General features: G+C 43.5%; 1 protein-coding gene across 1 annotated transcript; it reads left to right on the top strand.

Moving 5' to 3' along the window:
* The first annotated feature begins 409 nt into the window (after positions 1-409).
* WNT10B (Wnt family member 10B) lies at positions 410-17,360 on the top strand. The gene is made up of 5 exons (XM_007426082.4): positions 410-501; positions 2,045-2,207; positions 7,418-7,680; positions 11,139-11,491; positions 16,839-17,360. The coding sequence occupies exons 2-5, from the start codon at positions 2,077-2,079 to the stop codon at positions 17,295-17,297; spliced, it is 1,206 nt and encodes a 401-aa protein (XP_007426144.2). The 5' UTR covers positions 410-501; positions 2,045-2,076; the 3' UTR covers positions 17,298-17,360.
* Positions 17,361-27,464: the final 10,104 nt, after the last annotated feature.

Genomic DNA, 27,464 nt, shown 5'->3' with positions numbered 1-27,464 from the left:
GTAAGCGGGCGAGTTGAGACGTGAGAGATGAGGGACGAGAAAGCCTGCGGAGGAAGCGTGCAGAACTCTCCGCGCGCGAAAAGGCGGCAGGCAGAAGGCGAGCTGATGAGGACCAGCGGATCTGAGGAAACTGACCCCAAAGGGATCCCAACTCGGGACAAGGGGCAGAGAGGTCGTTGGCAGGAAGTGTGGGGTTCCGCGCCCGGCTTTGCGCTTGGAGAGGATAGAGGTGCCGAACGCTGCCCGTGGGACCACGGCGGGACAGCGTACACGCCCGTGGGTGTGGGCACTTCGCTGGAACCGCACCCGAAGGAATTGAACAGCTGCTTCCCGGCTTCGGCTGCCCCCGGATGGGGAGGGGAAAACCTCGCCCAGGCGAGGCTTTAGTGGCTGCGGAGCGAGCGAGCGAGCGAGAGAAGGGGCAGGTAGATGAGGAGGAGAAGAAAGGGATCGGCCGGGGCACGGGCCAGAGGGGAGGGCGTCCCGTTGGCTGATGCGACGGTAAGCTTGGCGAGGCAGTGGCACGCTTGTGCGTGGACGGTCCTGCGAGGGAACGGGAAGAGGAGCGCGCCGGCCGTTCTGCTCAGTGGGGCGTTCTGGGAGGGAGGTCGGTCCACCCTGCGGGGTCTCGGGGAGAGGCTTTGCAGCTTAATCTCCGGAAAGGGATTGGGCATCAGGTGCCTGGAGGAAAGCGGCGATTCCGGGAGCCTTACAGGAGGAAATCCGACAGGTAGCGCTCCTGCCTGGGTTCACTGTTGCATTCCTATTTACCCTCTCTGGTCGTCTTCTGGCAGGTCGCCTGTGTCTTTAATAAGGCTTGAACAGGCAGAAATGCAGCCGGTAAAACTTTCCTCCATTGTTGCACCTCTCTGTACAGATATTGGTATCTACCGAATTTCTGATTGTCACCCCCAGTTCATTCAAGAGAAAAGTTCGGTAGCCTTTACTCAAGAATAGATGGTGTGCATGTGTTTAGGGCTATAGTTTTGGGATGCCACATTAGATTGGGGTCAGCATGCCTCCAAACACTAGCTGCAGCAGGGTTCAAAGAAGAAGCAATGTCTTCTTCATTTTCTGCTTGTGAACATCTCAGGGGCATCTGGTTGGCCATTGTGACAAGCAAAGTGCTGGACTAAGATGGGGCTTGGCCTGACCCAGCTGGGCTCCTCTGGTTCTTGGGTTCTTAAGGTCTTCTGTTTTCAGCTGTTGGGAAGGGCTGTATCTGTTTTGTTCTTTTTTCTTCTTCATAAATCTATATCCAGTCTAGGAAGCAGACACGGCTTGAGTTGCATGAATGAAGGGAGTTTCTGTCGATAATAATACAGTAATAGCAATAATAATGATTTACTATTGCTTGTAGAAAGCTGTGTAGAAACCATGATTTGGCTTAAATGGAGGGAATCCGATCCAGGAGGGTGAGGCTGGACTAGTTCTTTAAGGGCCCTCTTTTTATTTATTTTCATGTTTATGAAAAGTTCCTATTTACAGCAAATGTCCTGAAAACAAGTCTCCATAAGATATTCAGATACAATTATATAACAGTCCCCCACTGCAATCATCCAAGAATAATCCATAAGAGAATGTCACTGTTGGGAAAGGTTATTTTTTTTAATTTTTACATGCATATCCCCCTTCTTCTGGAAGTTCAAAAAAGTGCCCATGAAGGTCTTTCCTTGTTTTATCCTCATAACACTCTCCAGAGTAGACTGGGGTGAGCTCCGTGATTGACTGTAGACGTGAACCTAATTCTTGGTCCCAGTCAGTCCATTCTCCATTACTCTACACCAGCTGCACTTATACACATAACACCCTTAACTGAGTTAACTTTTTCTTGATTTGCACAGACTAAACTAAATTTACCCAACACACCACATGCTAAGCCACAAGAAAACATATGGAAGGTTAAAACTAACCCAGCTTAGTGTGTTGCGTACATATGGCCACCAGGTCTCTCACTGGCCTAATTTAACATATTGTATGTGAACTCCGTCACTGACTCCAAACAACTTGCTTTCCACCTGGCTACTGGCTTTCCTTTTTGCAGATTCTTCACCCCCATCTCTCCCTGGCAGGGACATGAGGGAGAGGGCATCATCCAACCACACTAGAGAAGAAACCCAACGCATCCAGGCAGAGTTCAGCATGGCCCCAAGGAACCCCCATGTGAATACTTGCCTTTTTGCTGCTTGCCTCTGTCTTTGGAGAGGGTGAGTAATATGACTGTTGGGAGTGGAAGATGGAGATGCTTATCCTGGAACAGGTAGTCTCAAGAGGATGCCGATTTTTGAAGTCATTTTGGAGAACTTTGGGGTCAGGGCAGGAGCTGTGTGGCCAGGGAGTACCAAAGGAGAGCTGTCAACCCTAAGCACACTTCCCCACCTTCCTGTCCCCATCTCCACACAGTCAATAATGGGGTGAGAACAGCTTCTGCAGCTACAGTCTCAGCCCAGTTATGCCCTTTTGTCCTCCCCCTTCCCTGCTCTGGATTAAATATGAGCACAATTCCTAAGTGCCAGAGAGCTCTGGGGTTAGAGTGTAAATTGGGGGAAGTAGGAAGCAGGGCTCCCAAAATGTGGTCTTGAACATTACATTGTTCAAGATCGCATTGAGATAAGCTGATAGCCTCTGAACATGCTATGGACGTCCCTCTATACTCAAGTCAAGTTGGCTAAAGAGAAGGTAATGGCGGGAGAGGTTTCTGATTATGTACGTGAGCCGGGAATGGTTGATATTGGTGCTGAGTGTAGGCAAGAGTTGTAGGTCGTGTTCCTTCATCTTTTTATTGGCAAGCAAATGCTACAGCCATCGTTAAGGGTGATTCTCATGTTGGCTAAAATAGATGCTGTAATAGTCTTCTGTATAACAACAGTGGGGGTATTTCTATCACCTGATTTACATGTCCTTTCACTGACTTCTCGTCTGAAGTCAGAAATTAGGATGAAGCTGAAATGGGCAGCTGCCATTAGCAGTACTCCAGCACTAAGGCAGGTGTTTTTGTGAATCTTTCCATTCTACCTGTGTTTAAGCGTTAGTAGAGCCTTCCTTACCCTAGTGCCCCCCCACCCCAATGTATGGGACTCAAACTCTTATTATCCCTGACAAGCCCAGTTATTGTAATGGTTTAATACATCTAGTGAAAATATTTCAGATGGCCAGGCTGGGGATTGGAGAAGGTCCCTGCCTGAGACCCCAGAATGCTAACCCCAGTGACCGCAGTAGACTAGAAGGATCAATGGCCTGATGTAATGTTCCATAACTCAAGATGCAAACACCATTCTTTCCCTCTTGCAGACTTCTGCCTCAGAGTGGAACAGAAACCAGGATGTTCCCTGTTTTAAACTGTGGTGAGGTTTGGGAATGATGTGGCATGGGAGTTTCTGTTTCCCTTCTAAACTTGAAAACAAAGCATTGTTTAAGATCCTCTTTCCCAACCTGTTGACCAGGCTGGTTGCAAATGGGAGGAGTGTAGCCTAAGCCTTGCACATTTCAAAGACATCAAATTGGGAAAGGATGCTTTAAAATTAGCAGGGAGAATGAGGAATAAGGCAGCCATGTGTGCACTAAGTAACCTGCTTGCCACAGATGACTGACTAGGCAAGTGGATAAGTGCAGTGGCATTTGGGAGGTTCTCTACTGGCCTGGCTGCGTGAGTGGGCATTGGAGGGATAGGAATCTGCGTGATTCCTTTTTGCTGTTTCAGGCTATTCAACCATTCAAAGGTCACCCTTGGCCTTTTTATGGCATGCCAAGGGCTGCACTCCCAAAAGTGGGTAGATCTGGGACAAAATTAAATTTGCTTTAATTTAAATATAGTTGATATGCAACATTTTCTCTCTTTGCCCATTAAAAAGTAGAATTTCAGGAAATGTTTGGGGGGTCTGTATGCAGCTTTGGGACACAAGCTGTGCCCTCAACTGATGGACTTTTCTCATGTAGATGCTTTGAGGACACCCCCAGCTTCAGAGAAGAAAGAGGTGCTGCAGTCCTTTGGAGATTTACAGGTTCATTGCAGCTTCAACTTCTGTAGGCTTCAGTTAATGTATGCAAGGACTGAAAGCTCCAAAGCCCCCCCCTTTTTTTTCTGGAATCAAATCTAGTGCACTGCACAGCCCTAATACACAATACTAGGAGTGGAAGTTTTCCATTCTCCCAGAGAGAAAATAGAAGCAATCACACCACTCCCATAATTTATCATGTGATCGTGAAATCCCTGGGGAAGTTAGCTCTCGCTTATGAGTGGCCACCGTAGTTCATGATGAGCCAGTTACAGCATAGTCCTCAGCTTGTTCGCTCAGGCGCAAGTTCCACGGGATTCAAACGGGGCTTATCCCCAAGCAGATGAACTGTAAGACTGCAGTCTTCAACACAGGTCTGCTTCCTGAAGGGTAAATCCCACTGCTTAATGGAGTTTACTCTCCAGGAATGCAACCTCGCTTTCTGAACGCTGCTTCTCTTGCACTGCTGGTCTGCATGGGGTCACAGATGTGGCATGTTCTGCATCCATATTCCTGTCCTGAGTGAAAAGCTCCTTTTGGGAGGGATGGTTTGGTCAAGTGAGAAGGATTAAGGCAGTGCTTGGTCTTCAGGAGAATTCCTCTCTAGGTATCTTACAGGAGAGCATTTGTTGTTCGTGTGGGATACTTTCCTAGAAGGGTGTATGTGATGACAATAAGTGGCCATGGAGGAATTGTTAAGGCTATACATCTAATTGCTATGAGGATGTCCTGTCTCCATTGGGTGGCTGCTGTGGTGGCCTCTTCTCATCAGGGAAGTTGGCTCCATTCCCTTTTCCCACATTCACATGTCTGTGTCTCCCACTGCCTGGGCTGCTCCTGCTTCTCTCCCTGTTGCTGCAGAGACACCCTGCTTTAGATCTGGGAGGGGCGCTGCCTTTTGTCATGGGAACATCCTTCCACTCCCCCTCCCCCATTTTGGGTGCTGAGCCTCAGGGGGATACTTTTGATCTCCAACCTTGCTTTTATCTAGTGCCAGAGGGGGGCCAGGCAGGGAATTTCCCCCTGCAAACTCAACCACCCAGGTGCAGCCCTCTCCCTTAGGTGGTGGAGCCTGGCTGGATGGCCAGAAGGCTTTTGCACAACTCGGCACGTGTGTCTGATAAAATGCACTTAGCCTGGCTCTGTGTGGGGAGTGAGGCCTGTGGAGTAAAAATTAAAATGCAGGATTTCTGATTTCTCATTCCCTATCTTCTCCCCCTCCACCCCCCCCCCCATCCTTTTGCCTCCTGCCCTCTGGGAGAATATAAGGAAATCTAGAAGGCTTTGTAGTGGAGCCAGGGTTGGCGGCCAGGATAACTGGGTCCTCTTCTGTCTCAGGGAGCAGAGACGGCTAATGAGCAGAGGAGAGGAAAATATTTATTTATTTAAATTTTTTGGGTGCCCAACTCCAGTGGACTCTGGAGTTTCAGAACAATTCAACCCCTTTCTTCAGTTCTCACCTGGAAGTGGAGAATATACCTCCCGTCTGAATTTGGTGAAAATACGTGGAAAAGAAAGAACGTTGGTGCCTAGGAAAAGAGGCAGAATTGGTGTTGCTCCATCATTTGGGGTGGCAGGTTACAGACTTTACTTGCAAGCCTTCCCTTGATTCGCAAGCCTCTCCCTCTTGCTTGGTATTTAAACCAGAGAGCCGCTACCATTTCCTGCTGGGTTAGACTATTTATAATACATTTAAACATCCTCTAATAAAAAGGAGTAGCGCAGTAAGCTGCTGTTACCAGCTCTTTGGGATATTATAGCTGATCACAACTATTCTGGTGTGTTCCCTGGTCTGATGGTTAGGAATGATTTTGCTCAACCAGTGACTGGCCCTTAGTTGGACACAGCCAAATGACTGTATCAAAGTACCATTCACCAGTTACGGCTCTGGTAGAAAAGTACGCCAGCAGAATGTACCTGCCCAGGTGGTTGAACCCTATTCTTTCTCAGTAACAAGGATGGCAACTGGTGCTGTCCTTACAGTTCCAGTGTGGGAGTAGTAAAGGAATGTGATTGGTGGAGTCCTCCAGCTTCGTTTTCACTTCCCACCAAGCATCACTTGCTGGTAGGGCAACAGACACCAATCACACTCCCTTATATGGGTGGGATATAGTTGGGTGAGTGTCGGTGAGTGTTTGGGAGAGTGCATTTATCCACCTGTCAGACCATCAGGTGGATGTCAGGCCCCAAGTGTAGAGTCTCTGACCTGTTGGACTAATTCTGAACGCAGGCCTAGCACTCTTCTGAAAGAGAGCTAAACATGTGTCCATGGGTGCAGCAGAAGGGCCCAGGGTAAAGCAGGGGGGAAGCTGATAATGAGCTGCCTTCATCCCCAACTAGCACTGCAGTGGAGTTCCAGTGCTGGCAGCTAATCCAGTTTTGTTCCCATGGCTAGCAGCAGCTGGAAGTGGGTCATGAACAGCCATGGTAGCAGAGCAGAGCAGGCAAAACTGTGCCATTCCAAGCCTCAAGTGATTAACATAGTAATAAGAACAGCCATATGGAACTCCTTGTTGGCAGAAGCCTGAAAGAATCTGTAATGTGGCAGAAGCAGTAACACACAGCTAGCAGAACCCTGCTTCTTTTCACAGCATAAATCCTTGAGAGCATTAGTCCTCATTTTTAAACACAAATCTGTAGCTGCTCCAAAAGAAGGCTAAACCCATGTTTAAAAAAATAGGCCTTTCAAAAGAGTGCTAGAGCCCTGCCTACAAGGAGCATACGTAAGACTTTCAGAGGGTGCTGGTTAGATTTTTGGAAAGTGTTGCTCAACCCTTATGTGAGCAGCCGGGTGTCTAGGCCAATGTTTTTCAACCATGGCAACTTTAAGATGTGTAGACTTCAACCCCCAGAATTCTGGCTGGGGAATTCTGGGAGCTGAAGTCCACCCATCTTAAAGTTGCCAAGGTTGAAAAACACTGGCCTAGATGGTGGAGGCCAGGTATTGGTTCTTTCCTGCAACCTAACCCAAAGTGGCTACTGTATCGAGGGCAGTTTTCAGCAACCTGAGCTGTGACGGCAGCAACCTAAACAGGCTGATAAGACCTCGGCAGATCCCACCACTGTCTGCATCCACAACCACACTAGTGATGAATCATGTTAGATTCTATCAGTGGCCAAAATGGTTTCAGGAGAAGAGGGAAAACACTACTTTGAAACTAGATCAACTAAAGATGACTTCAAACCACCTTAGCTCTGTCTTAGGTCAGGGGGTAAAAAAGTGGTTACCAGAGCATGGTGATACTACAATTAGGGGTATGCAAATTGAGTCTATTCTTTCTCTCTCTCTCCTATTGTTCCTAAGCCTAAGTCATTCTTGCTCTGGGATCAGGCAATAAGGCATTTACTGCCTGTTTTCTCTTTTCTTTTCATCTCTTTCCTCTCAAGTCAAGATTCCATTTTTCTTTTTCTCTCCCTTTTAGGATGCTGGGCCAGGGTTCCTTGGGGCCCAAGGTGCTGGCAGAATCTGTCCTGAACGCCAACGCCATGTGCATGACCCTGCCCTGGTTGACCCGGCGCCAATTTGGACTCTGTGTACGCAGCCCAGAAGCGATGGCTTCAGCCTTGCAAGGCATCCACCTTGCCCTCCACGAGTGCCAGCACCAGCTGCAAGAGAGGCGCTGGGATTGTTCCGACCTGAGCAACGGGGGCACCGTGCTGCTTAACAGCGCCATTCTGAAGAGAGGTGAAGAGGATTAAGTGGGAGAAAGTGCTGGGGCTGGGGTTGAGATTTCACTCCCCTTTCGTTGGGGTTGGTGGGCAGTAAAATTAGGAGTTGGTTCATCTCTCACTGTCCGTGGTGCCCCCTCCATCCCCACTAACCCGGTGCCCACAGAAATGAAGTAACATGGGATTACTGAGAAACAAGGAGGAATGTCAGCATACTTGGCAACTTGCCATGAATAGAACTATATTAAAAATGTAAATGCAAGCATCCTGAAGGAAGGTATGGCAAAACCATGCCTGTGGACTTGTGTGTGTAGAAAAGGGATCTGCAGCATTTTGTTTCAGGTCTAGCTTGTCTAAATTTAGCTAGTAAGCCTCTTGGGGTAAGGCCCTTTCTTTGCTCAAATGGCTCCTTAAAGAGCTCAAATATAAATTGCTTACAAGTTTGGATTTGTTCCATGAAGACTTGTTGCAGGCCATCAGAAATGTAAAGGGATAGTGCAGGGCTAGCGAGAGAAATGGACGTGGCTCAGGAGCTTCTGCGCCTGGAAAGTAATGTGAGAGCAAGAATCATAAATGTATCCTTGTAATTTAAAAACACTAGTTTTCAATCACCTCTCCTGGGTTATTTTTAAAATGTCACTATGGGTATTGCATGCAAAACACTGAGTTGGGCAGGGTAATCCCTTGCTGTAAAAAGGGAACATGGAGTTGAAGGCAAAGAAGGACTTTCTGTGCCTTGGAAATGCGGGGACTGAAGAAGGGCTACAGGGTCCAGAGAATGACTCTATAGTAAGACTTACCGCTTCACAGACCTTGTTGCATCTCTGCATTGCTGCCAACTCTATTAATGGCCCCTTCAAACAGCTTCCCTGTATTTTGGGATTAGGGGTAGCACTTAAAAGAATTGGGGGGGACCTTCCAGGGCTTGCAATTTGGGGTTGCCAAACATTGGAGCGCATGGGGCCAAATGTTTTATCCTCATTTTGTTTTTTTATGGCTGGTACAGGAAGGGTACAGAGCAAATCAGATGCCTTAGTGGGCTTAGGGCACCAATTTCATTTCTGATTTTGCCCCCCCCCCCAAAAAAAGCCTGGGAAAATTGTGCTCTTGAAAACTGTTGATTTGTCAACACAGTTTAGATGTTCTCTGGAAGCTGAAAACTGGTTATGGTCAGCTGGGCCTTGAGGTGCCATTCCTGATTAACCTATCCAGTTTGAATGTTGAAACCAAATAGAGTATTCCAATTATCCAAAGTCTGAGAATCACTGAGATAAAGGGCTCATTTCAAGAGGGCAGTATGCAAACTTAATTGTGTATCCTTCTGCCACAAACTGACTGAAATCTGTGGGCTAGAAGCCAAGGCTTCTTGAGGCCTGGGTAAGAGTTATGAGAGTTTAGGTCCAATACATCTGAAAAGCACCAGGTTGGGAGTGCTAGTCTAAGCTATCTGATGTGAATTCTCCCTTCGTTATACATTTCTATCCAGCCAGTTATTTTCAGATTGAAAGTAACATGAGTTGCACCAGGAAGAAGAGCAGGTAAGGATGTAGGGGTAGAACTTAATTCCTGTAGGGCTGCTGTCAACAATTAGCATCTTTGCCCCATCATCTCAAGATGGCTTGTTGCTAACTCCTACCAAGAAGGAGCAGGAACAGCTGCCACCAGTTGTTCCTTCTCCTTGCCTCACTAAGGATCCATGACCTGCTGATAAGTCTGGGCCTCCTTGGTTGGCTCACTCTCATCAACACTACCATTCCAGCTGTTCTCCAGCTATTTCTGTTCAAAGGCAGATTGTGTTCTAGCTCCTTCCTCTGTTCCCGTATCTGGGCTGCAGAGGGAGGATCCTTGGCCCTTGAGAAGTTGCTGAACTGCAGCTCCTAGCATCCCTCACCATTAGCTAGACATTAGGAATGCTGGGAGTTGAAGTTTAGTAACATTTGGAGGGCCAAAGTTTGTCCATCCTTTTAAGGGATGGGCAAACCTGAGAATAACTGGTTGGGCACAATATTCAGAAGAGGGATAATTTGTAGAAGATTCCTTGATCAAAACTGGGGCTGGGAATGACTCCCCTGATGATGGATTCCTGACTTGAATGGGTATCAGCAATAGCCATCCCGCCAAAAGCAGCCACTGCCCTTTGCTTCTGCTCCCTTTCCTACCTAGCTGGAGCAACAACTGGGAGCAGCGAATACCACTGATTCTGATGCCTCTCCTTTGCCAGTTCTGTGGGTGGCATGGCAGCAAGAGTCATCTCCCAGGTGGAGGGAGCAGCTGAGAGCATTTTACTAAGCCTGCCTGGTCACGGCTGCCCTTCTTTACGCCCCTGCCTTTCTTCCCAGGTGCTGCCTCACCCAGGCCTCTTGCCTTGGTTGTGTTAGAGTGGCCAACACCTGACTCCAGAGGCAAATTGGCAGGCAGCTCTTTTCTTTTGTCCTTTGGATCTCTTTTATTAATTGAGCTTTGAAGGAGCCGGTTCTAAATTTAAACCCAAGTTCAAAGCAAGGCCTCTGGGCAGGCAAGAGCTGGAGCAAGCTCCAACCCAAGCACCTGGGCTGAGCCGCTGCTTGATGTGTCAGCTGCTGCTTGATGTGTCATGAATTTGGTGAGGCTCATCTGAGTTCCCAGAGATAGGAGAAGCATCAGACTGACTAACGATGGGAAGTATGGATCAAGGAGGAAATACCTAATAGGTTCGGGGACTAGATGGTATCATGGTGAAGGAGAAGGCTAATCTACATTATTAAGCAAGTCGGTGTCAGTTTAGAAACGATGCAGTCAAGAAGTAAAATACCAGCTCTAGGCATGTGGGGTGCTTGCCAGTCCTATTGAATTCAACACAATGAGTATAAGTGTGAATGCTCATGTTTCTCAACCTGATGCTTTCCAGACATGTTGAATTGCAATTCCATAATTCTCAACCTGCCCAACAGTTGTGTGTGTGATCCAACATATCTGGAGGCAGTGCATCAGCTTACATAAGGGCATATTTAGGCTGTGAATTAACTAAGTAGTAATTGTTTCTCCCAAGGGAATCCTGGGATGAGTGCATTAGTGAGGCAGGAAGATCCAGAAGTTCTTTAGGGAAGCAAGCTGTGACAATTCATCCATGCTGTGAAGATAAATTGTTTTAGGGTAGATTTTCAAAGACCACCCACAGCTTTATTTCAGTTGATTTATTAGCTACTATATGTGCAGAAGTGCTTAATTTGATGGCAGGATGAGAATCCAGCTTTCCTCAACTGCAAATCAGGGTCATCTCAGGTCTGGATTCAAGTATGAGGATGATGTAGAGTGGACAGAGTAGTCCTAATTTCAAGGGATTGTGGTGGGAGTAAGGGAAACATTGAGCCCTAGTGATCTTGTACCTAAATGTCCAAAGCTCAACTTCACCTTGAACATGTGTTTCTTTATGCAAAGACTTCTCGGCTTGAGCCTCTAGCAAACTTCCTACCTTTCCCTGTGTTGTCTTCTTAGGCTTTCGGGAAAGCGCCTTTGTCTTCTCCTTGCTGGCAGCCGGCGTGACCCATGCCGTGGCAACTGCGTGTAGCCTTGGGGAGCTACAGAGCTGTGGCTGTGCCAGGCAAGGCACGGAGAACCAGAAGCTGAAACTCAGCCAGCTGCAGTCTCTAAGCCGGGGCAAGAGCCTGCCCCCTATGCCATCCTCGTTATGGGGGGAGCCCAGCCCACAGGACACCTGGGAATGGGGAGGCTGCAGTGCAGATTTCGAGTATGCCCAGAGATTTGCCCGGCATTTTTTGGACCCACGAAGAAAACCCCGTGATGCCCATGCACGGATGCAGCTACACAGTCATCGTGTGGGCAGGAAGGTAAGGAGTGAGTCTTGGGCAGAATTTTGGAGGATGGAAGTACTCAGTAATATGTGGCATAATGAAAACTCTGCAAAAGAGCGATCATGGAGACAAATTGTATTGGTATATCCACATGCCTGTGGTTGGCACTCTCAAAAGCCTCTAAAAGGTTGGAGAGGCAGGTGGCATGCATGTCTATGTGAAAAATATATATTGCAAGTACTCTGAAACAGCTATGGGTCGCTGCTTATATGGACTCGTATCTGGAAACTGTAATTCTTGGGGCATGATCAGACATTAAGCAACCGTTGTATTGTATTTGTGTTGCACATAAATAGGTTATGGTACATACTCACAAAACAAGAATTTTACTTGCATTACCTGGTGTTAGTAACAGTTAATGTACATACTCTGATATCTGGCACAGTAGCTGAGATTCTCAGGATTCATGGTTTTTTAAATGTTTATTGCTAATCTTTAGCTGTCATGGCTGTGGAGGAGACAAGTTTGAGAATGTACAAGTTGATAATACTAAACGTGGCTCAACCAAATTCGATTCTTACACCCCTTTTCCCAAACGGTGTGTTGAGACACTGTGGTGCGCAAGAGAAACACATTCAAACAACCTACTCTCAGAGGAGGGTGCCTGCTCTGTTTCTGCATGATTTACCATTTTAATTGTGCTTCAATAATTCTACTATATCTCTACATTAGATGTAGAGACACAGCAGAATTATTTCTGCCCTTTATTCCCAGTATTTATTTTATTTACGTATTAGATTTTTATCCCGCCTTTATTATTTGTTATAAATAACTCAAGGCGGCGAAGATACATAATGCTCCTTCCTCCTCCTTTTTCTCCTCACAACAACAACCCTGTGAGGTGCATTAGGATTTTCTTCCTTTGCACGAACCTCTGGTGGAACTTGCTTCTCTTAACCGGGCGGTATGCTTGGAACAGCCGATCCAATAGAAATACAATTGCTTGGCTCCTCTAAATGAAACTTTCTCATATGTAAGAGTGAACTGTGCTTATATTGATTCAGACAGTGACACTCTTGATAATAAGAAATTTGGGAACAAGTTTATAGATCTCCTTAAAAAGTTGCCTAATTACATCATCATCCAAAATCGGAACGTTCTAAAAATTCAAGCAAGAAAACTGGAAAACCAATTATTTTCTAAAACCATGAATGTGGGTTTATTTGAAGCCCATCTGAGAATATATTCTACTGTAGAATCCTTTCCAGATTTGTTCTGATCTTCCTTATAGATGCTTTATAAGTACTAGGGGTTGTAATGGGTAGGACTTGGCACAGAGATAAAACAGGTTTCAGAATGTAAACTGAAATGCACCCTTGCCCATGATTTTGGAGGGTGCATGTGGGACATGCCTCTAGGGGTACTCTCCAGCAGGAGGTGGAAGCATGCCCCTCTCCTGCCATTGTTTCCCTGCATCTGGTCTTTGGAGTCATGCGGCAGAGGGAATGTTGGATCTCCAAGAGCAATAGCCTTGGATAGACCTGTCCTTCATGAATTTATCCAGGACCCTTTACAAGTCACCAAAGCAAGTGGTCATCGCCATGTCTTGTGGCAATGAATTACTCAGGTTCATTGTTCATTATGTGCTTTCTGATGTCTGTTTTAAATCTTTTCATCAACATTATAGGATGGCTCCGGTTGTAGCATTTTGAGACAAGGTGAAGAACTTCCCCCTGTCCATTTTCATTATGCCATGCATATTTTTATTCATCTCAGTTATATCCCTCTTCTGCTGCCTTCTTCCCAAAGTTTGGAAAAGTTTAGTTTTCCAAGAGTTTGGAAAAGACTAGTGTTCTTCCTCATAGAGAAGATGTTTGAATTGATTCCTCTGATCATTTAAGTCCTCCTCTTATGTACTTTTTCCAGTTCTGTTAGATTTTTTCCCCAAATGTGGCAACAGAGAACTATACACAGCACACTCTAGATGTGTATGTACCATACATTTACTGCACAGAAGGCTATCACAGGGTTAGCTTTTTTATTTTCTGTCTCTTTTCTAATAATCCCTAACATGAAATTTGTCTTTTCTACACTGAGTAGTCAACACCTTCATTGAGCTACCCACTACAACCCCAAGATAATTTTCTTGGTTGGTTATAGACAGCTCAAAGCCCATCAGCATAAATGTGAAATTAAGGGGGTTTGTTCCAACATGTATCACTTAACACTCATTTAAATTAAATTCCATTTGCTATTTGGCTGGCCATTCACCCAGCTAAAAGAGATCCTTCTGGAGCTCATCACAATCCCGTCTAGATTTTACTTCAGTGTCATCCATAAACTTGACCAGCTCATTGCTTATCTCTCAAGACTGTTTATAAAGATCCTTGTGGGACTCCACTTCTTCCCCCATTGAGAAAATTGCCCATTTAGTCCTACTTTTCACTATTTTTTAACCAGTTAGAAGTTCTTAAAGGATAGATCCTCTTATCCCTTGATACTAAGTTTACTCAAGAAGCTTTGAAAAGAAAATTTCTCAAGGGCTTTTTGAAAATCCAAGTATACAGTGTTGACATGGTCAGCTATATCCACATGCCTGTGGTTGGCACTCTCAAAAACCTCTAAAAAGTTGGAGAGGCAGGTGGCATGCATGTCTATGTGAAAACTATATATTGCAAGTACTCTGAAACAGCTATGGGTCGCTGCTTATATGGACTCGTATCTGGAAACTGTAATTCTTGGGGCATGATCAGACATTAAGCAACCATTGTATTGTATTTGTGTTGCACATAAATAGGTTATGGTACATACTCACAAATAAATCAAGAATTTTAGGTGCCTAAACACACCCAAAAAATTGGGTTCAGCTTATCTGCGGATGCAGTTATCTGTGAGTATACACCATAATACTTTTTAAAAGTACCCTTAGATCCTACAGGTGAAACTCGAAAAATTAGAATATCGTGCAAATGTTCATTTATGTCAGTATGGCAACTCAAAAGGTGAAACCAATATATGAGATAGACGCATTACATGCAAAGCGAGATATGTCAAGCCTTACTTTGGTATAATTGTGATGATTATGGTGTACAGCTTATGAAAACCCCAAATTCACAATCTCAGAAAATTAGAATAGTGTGAAAAGGTTCAATATTCTAGGCTCAAAGTGTCCCACTCTAATCAGCTAATGAATCCATAACACCTGCAAAGGGTTCCTGAACCTTTAAATGGTCTCTCAGGCTGGTTCAGTAGGAATCACAAGCATGGGAAAGACTGCTGACCTGACAGTTGTGCAGAAAACCATCATTGACACCCTCCATAAGGAGGGAAAGCCCCAAAAGGTAATTGCAAAAGAAGTTGGATGTTCCCAAAGCACTGTATCAAAGCACATTAATAGAAGGTTATGTGGAAGGGCAAAGTGTGGCAGAAAAAGGTGCACAAGCAGCAGGGATGACCGCAGCCTGGAGAGGATTGTCAGGAAAAGGCCATTCAAAAGTGTTGGGGACTTTCACATGGAGTGGACTGAGGCTGGAGTTAGTGCATCAAGAGCCACCACACACAGACGGATCCTGGACATGGGCTTCAAATGTCGTATTCCTCTTGTCAAGCCGCTCCTGAACAACAAACAACGTCAGAAGGGTCTTACCTGGGCTACAGAAAAAAAGAACTGGTCTGTTGCCCAGTGGTCCAAAGTCCTCTTTTCTGATGAGAACAACATTTGCATCTCATTTGGGAACCAAGGACCCAGAGTCTGGAGGAAGAATGGAGAGGCACACAATGCACAATGCTTGAAGTCCAGTGTGAAGTTTCCACAGTCTGTGTTGATTTGGGGAGCCATGTCATCTGCTGGTATTGGTCCACTGTGCTTCATTAAGTCCAGGGTCAACGCAGCCGTCTACCAGGAGATTTTGAAGCACTTCATGCTTCCTTCCGCAGACGAGCTTTATGGGGATGCTGACTTCATTTTCCAGCAGGACTTGGCACCTGCCCACACTGCCAAAAGTACCAAAACCTGGTTCAATGACCATGGGATTACTGTGCTTGATTGGCCAGCAAACTCACCTGACCTGAACCCCATAGAGAATCTATGGAGCATTGCCAAGAGAAAGATGAGGGACATGAGACCAAACAATGCAGCGGAGCTGAAGACCGCTATTGAAGCATCCTGGTCTTCCATAACACCTCAGCAGTGCCACAGGCTGATAGCATCCATGCCACGCCGCATTGCGGCAGTCATTGCTGCAAAAGGGGCCCAAACCGAGTACATATGCATGCTTATACTTTGCAGAGGTCCAGTATTGTTCTATTTCCAATCCTTGTGTTATTGATGTCATGTAATATTCTAATTTTCTGAGATTGTGAATTTGGAGTTTTCATAAGCTGTACGCCATAATCATCACAATTGTACCAAAGTAAGGCTTGACATATCTCGCTTTGCATGTAATGCGTCTATCTTATATATTGGTTTCACCTTTTGAGTTGCCTTACTGACATAAATGAACATTTGCAAGATATTCTAATTTTTCGAGTTTCACCTGTATATATACTCACAGATAAGCCCATCCATGCTTAAGCTGACCCTCAAATTTTTAACCAAAATACCATGAAAAATAGATAATCTGTGGATTACCCAACAATGTTGATTGTGAAAATTAACACATACCAACATTTTGAGGGTTGGCTTATCCATGGGTAGAGCATTTTTCATGGTATTTTGGTTAAAAATTTGAGGGTTGGCTTATCCATGGATGGGCTTATATGTGAGTATATACCATGCATTCGGAAAGTATTCAGACCCCCTTCACTTTTTCAATTTTGTTATGTTGCAGCCTGATACTATCATTCACATTCATTTTTTTCTAAAATTCTGTTTTCACTTTGTCATTATGGGGTACTGAGTGTAGATTAATGAGAAAAAAAATGAATGTGAACGATTGTAGTATCAGGCTGCAACATAACAAAATTGAAAAAAGTGAAGGGGGTCTGGATACTTTCCAAATGCACTGTGTAGTACTTTGGTATTGGGAACTCAACTAGAAAGGTGGGGGAATTGTGGGACATTCCAGACTGAAAAAAAGAAAGGCCTGCTCTGTTGACTGAAGAAAGCTGGGATAAAACTTCCAACATACTTGGCTGCTGCTTTCTTAGCCTTACGTAAGTGCATGGCTTAAGAATGGATTGGCATGATAAACAAAGTCTATCAAATACATGCTGACTCTGAATTCTCTGAAGAAAAGAGGTAAATTTCAGTCAGCACCTCTCATCCTTTTCCATGGGCACCATGCATTTCACTTCACAGTCCGACTCCGTGGGGGGATCAAAAGAAGCGGCGGGTGCCAACCTTTTTCTATAGCTAACCCTTCCTTCTGGTCTCCCTTGGCAGGTGGTGTCAGAACTGGGTAAGCGCAGGTGTAAATGTCATGGCCCCTCAGGGAGCTGCCAGTTCCGGACGTGTTGGTTAGCAGCCCCTGATTTCCGCCACGTGGGTTCCAGCTTACGGGACCGAATGGACCAGGCCATACTCTTGCGGCCGGACAACAGCAACTCGGGAGCGTTCCGGCCACGCCTCCACAGCTCCCACCTGGCCAAGCACCTCATCTTCTACGAACCCTCCCCTGATTTCTGCGAGCCTGATCCGAGCCTAGGTTCCTCAGGCACCCACGGTCGCCCTTGCGTCAAAAGCAGCCCGCGGCCGGATGGCTGTAGCAGCCTGTGCTGCGGGCGGGGCCACAACATGCTGCAGGAGGTGCGAGCTCAGCGTTGCCAGTGTCGTTTCCATTGGTGCTGCCATGTGCAGTGTGAGGAGTGTCCTTCCGCAGAGTGGGTTAGCGTCTGCAAATGAATAGGGAAGGCCTAGCCCCTCACCCCAGGCTCCAGCCAGCCATGTGACAAGTGCCAGCTGCAACATCAGCCACAGTGGTCAGAAGAAGAGCTTTGGGCTGCTGACCTGCCTTCTGTGGACCCCTTGCCCTGTCCTGGAAAGGTGCCTCGTCCTTTGGTTTATTTCAGTACAATTGGCTGCAAGTGAAGACTTGCTTCCAATGATGGTGAGCAACATGGAAGAATTCCTCAAAGAGATACACTTTTGTCTTCCCTTGACTCCCCGCTGGGCTATATCTCAGTTTATTGCAAACCACCACCTATGAATTAATGGGTGGAGAATAGGCTTGATCCTGTTCTGTCACTGCAGGAAGAAACAAACAGAACCAAAGTGGCAAAAATTCTATATCAGGGCTGGATTCTTCACAAGCTACAGTCGAGGAAGGGAGACGTGTTAAAACCAGCATGGTTCCAGAACCTCAGTACTACTTGTATAGAAGGACTTGGGACATTAAAGCTTCAGTTGGAGGGTGTTTGCTGTTTGTAGTTGGTAGGAGAAATAGACTGTCATTTGGGGTTAAAAATTAGCAGTAGATTTGCAAGAGTTGCTGTTGCTGGGAATTTTGCACAGCCTGGCAAAATTGAAGCTGGAGTGCTATATTGCAAGATTAATTTATTATTTTGCTCTTTTATTGATCTATATTTGTAAAACTATTTGGTATAGTTAATGGAGGGAAAGATGATCTCTAGTTTTATTTGGGAAACCAGATTCATTCATTGACCAATGTCTATTTCTTTTGTCAATCTGTATATGTTAAGTGCTTCCTCTAGGTAAACATGAGTTCCCACCTCGAGCCCATATCTTCTTGTGTTTGATTAAAGATATCAGAGTCAGTCTATTGGCTAGAACAGATTTTTTACTATCTTCCTCACTTACACCAGTGTTAGTTTCTTGGTAAAAAAATAATGATTGCAAAAAAGTCTACAAATTACATCAAAGCCTCTACTCATTCATAATGTATAACACAATGAAATATTGTACCCACACAGTCAACCCTGAGGTTCAAATCCACAATAACGTTAATGCAATTAGTAAAAATATATTTGGTTTTAGGAAATCAGTTCAGTTAGAATTCAAAAGATAAAAAAGTTTATTTTAAAACCCTCTGTCTATGAAGTTAAACTACAGACTAGCTTAATTTATGGGATTGGAAAGTCCATTTTCCAAAGCTGGGCTTTCATGCACAAGGATAAACAAACCAGCTTTCATGAGGGTAGAGCACATGTTACCTGGAGAACAAAGGATTGGAAAAAAAGAATACAGTATTTATGCTGTTAAACTCCAAAAACTAAGCTGGATCAAAATCTGCATTTCCTGTGTACTAGAGAGCTTCTGGCCTGCCAGGACTTAGAAGCCACCCTAGGATGCTCCCAGAACCCTTTGCAATGTAGAGGAATTTATTCTGCACTTGTATCCATGAAGAAAGCCTCCTGGCTGTTGAGTTGTATCCATTTTTTGAGACCCTCCTGGCTGTTGAGTTGAAACGCTGTTCACCTGCCCTTAGGTCACCAGAAACTTGACACGCATGACATTTGCCTTCCTCGTTCATCTTTATTCTGCTTCTGTTTCAAGTCACTGCCATCCCCTGATTTGCCTTCAGGGGAATGGGTGACAAAGCCTAATAGATTTTGCAGACTTGAAGCTTCCCTGGGATGGTGTCAGAATAAAAGGGGAAATACTACATTAGCAGCTGAGGGTGAATTAAGCTTGTCTCACAGACAGGGCCTCTGTGCTGTGGTTAGCTGCGAGCAGGGAAAAGTCCTTAGTTTGAAAATGATTGAGTTAGGTAAAGTCTTGAGCAGAAAGTAATAAAAAAGTCTGCAGCCTGTTTCTAGAATAACATTAGGACCGATGACGAGATGCCACCGCAGGTAAATGCTGGAAAAGGAAAAGACACCCTGTATAGATAAGAAGCCCGTCGCTCAGAATATATGTTTCAGTTTGGCTATAGCAGTGCAACCAGATCGGCTGTCTTAGGAGTTACAGGCACATGCCAGGAAGTGTTTGCTGTTCAGTAAGTGGGAAGAGCATGGACTATAATAATATATGTGGTTCGCATGGTGTGTATGTGTATGTGTTTGCAATTAGCTTGATATATGAGTGTGTGCATCGGAGTGCCAAAACATCTCCTCCTCTCAAGTCCAAACCACAGCCTGTGGAAATTCCTGTTGACTTCTGTCAGGCCCTGGCTCTGGCCTCTGGGAAAGGCGCTTGCAGCAGCCAGCTCCATGGGGTGATTTACTACGTGGCCACTGCAAGGCTGCAGCACCGGTCAGCTCGGGATGCTGCAGTTACCTAATAGAACGGATGCTCCCCAAAAGCTACAATAAAACCTATTGCCACTTGCACAAGGACATGTTTGGGTTGAAAATGTAGTAGTGCTGGTGGGGGGTTAGCAGCCACTAAAATACAAGCACACCACAGCTTGAGGCTCCGAAATGCAGTCTCCGCAGTCGCTCCAAACATTGCCACCAATTTCTGTTTTTTAATGTGTAGCAGAAATAACGCCTATCCCATGTTCCTTGTTGGGAAGAAGAGCCTGGGCAGAGCTCCTTTTGATGCCTAGTTTGCAAATCACAATCCCCCACTTCCCTGCGGCTTAGGCCAGTGTTGTCCAAACTTGGCCACTTTAAGATGAGTGGACTTCAACTCCCAGAATTCCCCAGCCAGCCATGCTGGCTGGGGAATTCTGGGAGTTGAAGTCCACACATCTTAAAGTGGCCAAGTTTGGACAACACTGGCCTAGTGCATCTTCTTGCTCGCTTGTATGGGGTGCATATCTACCAGAATTAACCTATGCCGACTCTCTTAGGGTCCCAATGGGAGCTGCCCAGAATATTCCTATGGGGAGGGGGTCCTCCAGATCAGAGGGGTTCTCTCTTCCCGTAAGGCTGCACTTGCCGGCAGCTGCCTGCCTTGTCTCAAGAAGTGCAACTTCCAGGTGGGAACGGCTTCCACACAGTCTTCCGAGTTATGTTTCCTAATGGCCGTAGGCTTTCCTAAATCTGAAACTATATTTGCAGCATCTTTCCTACATGTCTGTTTTTTTAATAGTTATTAAAGAAAGGTGGTTGACCTCAAGTGCGTTTGGCCCTGCGTACAGATTCATTCCTGAGATCATTGGGTGAGTAGGGAACAATATTTTTACATGCTCGGGCACTTTTTTACTCAAATGTTGGGGTTCAAAGTCCTGGTTTAGGAGAGAAATCCTCGATAAGGATTTTACCTATGAAACCAAGATACTAAAGGAAAGAGAAGTGGGCAACTGCCCAGAAAAGAAATCGAGTACTATTTATGTGCATGTGTGTGTTTCCCATTTTACATGTAAAAGGGGAATAAAATGGGGAAATGAATAGTAAAAACTATGCAATATCTACCTCATGCAATTTCCTACAATAAATTACCCATACATGTGCACTCACATAGAAACATGAGCATTCAAACACATTTTTGAGAACAGTTGGGATATGTCCACCCAGACACAGAGTGCACTCCCAGTTCACTGATGTTCTAGCAGATAGCTGAAAGTGTAGAAAACATAGCCTTAGAGAGAGAGGGTAAAATATAAATGTACTTGTAACTGTGTTAAGAACCGGAAGCCGCTTCTTTATAACCTTTTTCTCTTCTCTTCTCTTCTCTTCTCTTCTCTTCTCTTCTCTTCTCTTCTCTTCTCTTCTCTTCTCTTCTCTTCTCTTCTCTTCTTCTCTTTTCTCTTTTTTCCTTTTCTTTTTCTTTCTTTTTTCTATTTCTTTCTTTGTGCTTTTTTCACTTACTGCTTTCCTTACTTTTCTCTTTCAAAATGTGTATTGTTTTTATTCTTTTAAAAATTTCTTTTTATATATATATTTATATATGTATATATGTGTGTGTATGTGTTTGTGTGTGTATAAAGTGTAGAAAACATGACCAGATAAAGCAAGTTCTTTTTGCATACAAAAAGTAATGGGAAAAATGGGAAAAGCACTGTGTTGGTGGAAACAGGTTTTGGAGGCAGACCTCTTTATAGGATACATTTTCCCTTTCTTGCATATCACAATGGCACTCAAGGAGAACTAGCTGCTGACCATCTTTAGTTTCTTAAATTAAGAAATGTCATGTGCTGACAGACCTTAGGGGCTGAGTCCATTAAGCCAACCAAAGGAGGCTTTCTATGAAAGAAGGCAGAATTCCTTAGCGTTCCCCAGTTTCCTCATTCTGGTCCCAGCCCAAGAGGGACCCACAAGCTGTGAGTCAGGCTGGACCAGGTCTCCTTGCTGAGCTCAGCTTGGTCTCCACCCACGGCCATGACTTCATTGCATGAGTTTCCCTGCGCTTCAGCAGGGAGTGGTTTGCGTTTGCACACATAGAAAACTCAGTCAACTATGTGTGACAGGGGGTGTTTAATAAGGAAGAGAGGCATTTTAATGTATGCGACATAAAGAGACAAGTTAGCATATGGCCGTAGAGTGGGGCAGAGCTAGCTTGTCACACAATGACTACACACGTCTTCTCTGGGTTATGTCTCTGGGCTATCTTGCTTACGTTGCCACTTTTCTTAACTGCCTTGTAACTGAATGGTTTGACTGGAGATCATTTCAGGCTGCCTTTCCCCCAACTGGCCTTGAATGAAAGTGTGGCTGTACTTACTACAATCTTTCCCATTTCTCTTGTGGTGAAAGGATAGCCTCCTTTATAGAATGACTGCATCCAGTCAACTGTAAGCCCCATTGAAGTTTGTCCTTATACTTATGGGGAATAAAGGAATGAGGCTTACTTCTGGATAGACTTTTTAGGGATTCCTCTGTTTCAACAGAGGTTCAACACAGTGGAAATTTAAAAAGCTGAATGTAGTTTTGAGACAGGAATCACTTCCTGTGGTTTGCATATACATAATTCTTATTCATTCACTGTCATCCTGGTTGAACATGTTTTGCAGGTTTTTGTGTTGTCTCAAAAACATTTTACTACAGGTGAAAGTGAGATAGGTGCAGACAAAATGAGCAACTATCCCTACAGGAATCGTCTTCAATTCTTTGGGGGGGAAAAAAACATTTCTGATACAAATGTGTTTATCTGTCCGCACCTACCTACCAAATATTTGAAACCACTTCAGATAACACACAGAATAAATTCCTGGCTATAAAATCATATGGTACAATAAATTTATGAGAATTTATATCATTCCCACACTGCAGATCTACTATTTTGACAATCCTGTTGTACTGTAGTCCAGGGAATACTACCTTGTGATGGATAAGAAGAAACAGTTATGTGAGGATCTGTGCCAGAACTTCTGTCTTTTCTCCTTACTGCATTTCTCAGAATCCTTTTCTGTTAGCCATATATGATATAACACCAATAAAGGATGAATTTGAATACTGGGGCCATAGCCTGCAATGTTATGCATACCTGGGAGTAAATGAAAACTCAGCAGGACTTTCTTTTAATAGAAATAATAGATTTCTCTAGAACTATGCTGTCAATCATTAATTTACTATGGAACTCTATTGTTCATATTCTAAATGCCACAGATAGTGAGTCACAGTTAAAGATATATTTCAATAACTGGATTTACCCATAAAATCCATTTGTTATTTCAGTTGCTTATCTCTAAAGTTCTTTCTGCTTCACTTGCACTGGCAAAAGCCAAGCACATCTGTGCCTGGGCACTATGCCCTAAGCAGTTGTACATGAACTGCGTGCCACACAATCTGACATGCAGGACATTATTCTACTTCCGTCTTCATAATCTGTCAGCATCATTAAATGTAGCTTCAGAACTTCTTGGGAAGTGAATAAAAGCTTCTGCTAATCTGTTGTCAGAGTCACTGGGCCTTCTCTACTGCATCAGATCAAAATCTTGCCATTGCAGCAGGAAGAATCTAAGACTTGGAGCAATGTATCCAGCTGCAATTGATCAGCAGGGAAATGGCTCAGTCCACTTCAAACACTAATCTAAAGACATGTCTAGTGATGCCTTGTGAGAATTTGCTGCGTTTTAATTATTTTGTTCGTTTTAATATATTGTTCTTGCTTTAAATCATAGTTCAGGAAGAGGAAAGCTCCAAGTGAACACAGGAAAATAATAATCTGTGACACAACGCAGAGATAAATTTATTCAGTTTTAAATAAAGCTCAGTTTATTTCAAACAAGAGGAACATTAAGTATTTAGGGCCCCTATTTGTTATTTACCCACACATTATTTCAGCATTGTAATACAGACTGTTTTTGGACTGATCTAAGACCTATATGTTCATCCCTTTTTCTTAATAGTATCAAGACATGAAATGTGGCCTGATGCAGTACTGTAATATTAAAATTTGCGATGTGGAAAGTGGGAGGGAATTCAATCAAGTTCTTCTTTTCAACCTCACTGTTAAAGCTAGATATAAAGCTATCTGGCTGGTGGGTACAATGCTCATAGGCTTTTATATATATAATCAATTTCTCAACGGAAGCTATTTTCTAAACCACTTATGTAAGTCAGGTTTTCCTGATGATTGTTGCTTTCTTGGCCACAACACAGAGGTAGCTTGCTGCTGCCTTCTTCCAAGGTGACTTCCCAAACTAGTCCTAGGATGCCACTGGTTTTTGTTTGTTTGCTTTTAAAACCACATATGAGGCTGTAATAAGCAACCATATATCAACCAAAATCTGTTAAAAACAGGACGTCAATCTTTATTCTTCTCTCTCAATATTATCATTTTAAAAGTGTAACTTTTTACATATCTATCACATCAAAGTAAGTCTGATTAAGTTTAATGAGGTTATTGTCTGGTAAGTAGATTTAGGATTGTGACCAAACAAAAACATGTCAGAAAAGTTCCTGTGTAACAATTTATTGGTCCCCTGAAATTGCACATAAATCAGATCACTTCCAACCTAAAGCCAGATTTGGCAGAATAAGGAGAATATCTGGATTTTCTAAAAGAGCTGGATGTTCGATTTTCATCTTATACAGTAGCTTTTATCTGCCCTGTGTTTTTTTTTTTCATCAGGTTTTCAGAAGTTCTTCCCCTGGCTTTAAATTAAACTGTACTGGTTTTAAATTCAATCTAGAAAAGTATGACAAGTTCTTTTAGGTAGGCTACTAAAGGCTGACTATAAACTCTGCAAATAAAGATGGAGAAGTGCTATTCAGCCAGCAAAGCCAAAAACAAAACAAAACAAAACAAAATGAAAAAAAACCATGCTGCTGACTACAGCTCAGATTGCAAACTTCTCACAAAATTGCTACTTAAGGAAAACAAAACCATTACTATAGACCCAGAAGATACAAACTCAGCCATATTCCATACGATCGTGCAGGAAGGGTAAAGAATTAATGGATTAGATTGGCTAAACTGACTGCCTGAAGAATTCTGAACTGAAATTTGTGACGTTGTTAAAGTTCAAGCAAACAAAAATATCCTAAAATGTAAAAAGCAAAAGAACATAAAATGGCTGCCTGCTGACATGCTGAAAATTGCCGCTGAAAGGTAGAAAGGAAAAGTCAACAAAAACAGAGAAAAAATTATCCAACTACACACTGAGTTTCAGAGAAGAGCCAGAAGAAACAAGTAGATGAAATAGGCAGTGCAAATAAATTGAGGGTAACTACTGAATAGGAAAAAAAGAGATGCATCTAAGAGAATTACAAAAATCAAGGGAGAACTCATATAAAGATGGGGACAACGAAAGACAAAGATCTCCTGGAGAAAGAAGATGTGAAGAAGAGATGATACAAATATAGAGAAGAACTGCATTCAAAAGATTCCTAAATCACTAATATGTATGAAGCTTTGATCACTGAACTACAGCCAGACATTTTGAAAAGCATTAAATCTGCTGAACTGTTTAAAATCTTGCAAGGCAACATACAAGTAGTCCTTGACCTACAACCATTTGTTTAGTGACCATTCAAAGTACGACGTCGCTGAAAAAAAGGGACTTATGACCAGTCCTCACACTTACAACTGTCACATCATCCCCGTGGTCACGCAGCCAAATTCAGGTGCTCGGCAACTGGCATGTATTTATGACAATTGCAGCGTCCCAGAGTCACATGATTGCCATTTGCGACCTCCCCAGCCAGCTTCTGACAAGCAAAATCAATGGGGGAAGCCAGATTTGCTTAACAGCTGCATGATTCATTTAATGGCCACAGCAAAAAAGGTTGTAAAATTGGGTGCAGTCATGTGATGCATCGCTTAATGATGAACTTTCCGGTCTCTATTGTGGTCATAAGTTGAGGACTACCTGTAATTAAAAGTGCTACTTTGAGATTATAGGCAGATATGGAAAACACAACAGCAGCCAACAAATTGTAATATTCCAAAAGGGCAGTGCTAAAGAATGCTCAACTCTAAGATAATTGCATTTATTTCACATACAAGTAAGATAATGTTCAAGATGTTGCAATCCAGTCTTCAACCCAAAAAATGGAATGAGAACTACCAGATATACAAGCTAGATTCAGAAGAGGTAGGTATACCACATTCATATTGTGAACAGCTGATAGATATGAAAGGGCAAGGAAAGTTCTTAAAATACATTTATTTAGACTTTTGCCACTTATAGTAAGATTTTTGACTGCAGACCACAACAAATTCTGAATAGCACTCAAAAACATGAGTGAACTGGGCCACCTAATCTGCCTATTGAAGAATTTGTATAATGGCTAGGAAACAACAATTAGGAACATGGAGCAACTCAGCACAGTAGTTCAAAATTGGGAAATGAATACTTGAAGGTTGTGTACTGCCACCTTTTTTATTTAGTGTATATAATAAGAAATGTTGGTAATAAGAAATTAAACCTCAACAACTTCAGATATGCTGATAACATTTTGGAAGTGAGGAAGAAAGGCTAGTTTGGACACATAAAGCAGGAGTCATTGGATAGGCCCCAACTCTTGGAAAAACTGAGAGCAGGTAAAAAAGAGGCTGACAGTAGACAAGGGGGGTGGATATAACAACAGATGACACAAGCATAAGCTTGACTGATTATCTGCCATCAAGTCAGTGTCAACTCTTATTGAATACAAAGATAGATCTTCTCTGGAATGATGTGTCCCCAGCCTGACCCTTCAGATCCTCCAAAAATACCCCCACCACCACTGTGATCAAGTCTACCCACTTGCCACTGGTCACCCTCTTTTTCCTTCCACTTTTCCCAGCAGTATAGACTGCTGCTTTTTTTATTTCAACAGCAGTATAGACCTAGTCTTCACATAACATTTCCAAAATACAATCATTTGAATGTCATTATTTGGGCGAGTGAGAATTCTGAATTGATTTATGATTCATTGTTTTGTTTCCTTGGCTATCTATGGTATTCTCAGGAGTCTTCCCCAATACCAAAGTTTAAAAGCATTAATACTCTTTCTATCCTGCTTCTTCAGTCCAACTTTCGCTTCCATAGTGTCACAGGGAAAACCGTTGCCTGCACAACTGTGACCTTTGTTAAGTATAGACATGTCACTGCATCTGAATAATTTATCCAACTGCTTAAATGTTGCTCTATCAACTGCTACTCTTTGGCTTATCTTGACTGCTGGTTCCTTTATTGTTGATAGTTGATCCTAAAAGGCAGAAGCTATGCACCATTTCAATATCTTCTTTGTCAACTGTATGGTTGGTTGCTGTACCTGTTTTCAAGAGTTTGGTCTTCTTTATATTTAATCTTAGTCTTATGTTTTTATTGTGTTCCTTGACTTTCATTACTAAGCTTATAGATCATTTGCATTTTCAGCTAACAGACTAGTGTAATCAGCATAGCCCGTTATTCCTCCAATTTTAAAACCATAGTCATATTCAAGTCCAACCTCCCTCAATATATCTTCAGCATACATGTTGAATAAATAAGGAGAAGGTATTCTAGGATTCCCATTTTCCGAAAGACATTCCACAGCTTGATATGATTGACATAAGCGAAGGTCAATTATAATCAATAAAGCACATACTGATTTCTTTTTAGTATTCTTTGGCTTTCTCAATTATCCAGCATCCATGAGCAATCATATCTCATTCCTCAGCTTTTTCTAAAACCAGTTTAAACATCTGGTATCTCCCTTTTTCCATTTAGAGCTATGATCTGTGTTGAATAATCCTAAACATCATTTTGTTAGCATGTGAAATTATGGATATTGTACAACAGTTTGCACATTC

Source organism: Python bivittatus, unplaced genomic scaffold (genome assembly GCF_059951505.1).
Source record: "Python bivittatus isolate LINGU-HERP-01145 unplaced genomic scaffold, Pbiv_v1 ctg000220_np1212, whole genome shotgun sequence".
Classification (NCBI taxonomy): domain Eukaryota; kingdom Metazoa; phylum Chordata; class Lepidosauria; order Squamata; family Pythonidae; genus Python; species Python bivittatus.
Note: the sequence above shows the minus strand (reverse complement) of the source record. Positions and strands in the feature narration are given on the sequence as shown.

What these genes read in the sequence shown, in the direction of transcription:
- WNT10B (XM_007426082.4), top strand. Translation starts at nt 2,077, where the DNA reads ATGAGGGAGAGGGCATCATCCAACCACACTAGAGAAGAAACCCAACGC. An exon ending in TGCCTCTGTCTTTGGAGAGG is followed by an intron (nt 2,208 to 7,417) that starts GTGAGTAATATG and finishes TCTCCCTTTTAG; the next exon opens with GATGCTGGGCCAGGGTTCCT. An exon ending in GTCATCGTGTGGGCAGGAAG is followed by an intron (nt 11,492 to 16,838) that starts GTAAGGAGTGAG and finishes CTCCCTTGGCAG; the next exon opens with GTGGTGTCAGAACTGGGTAA.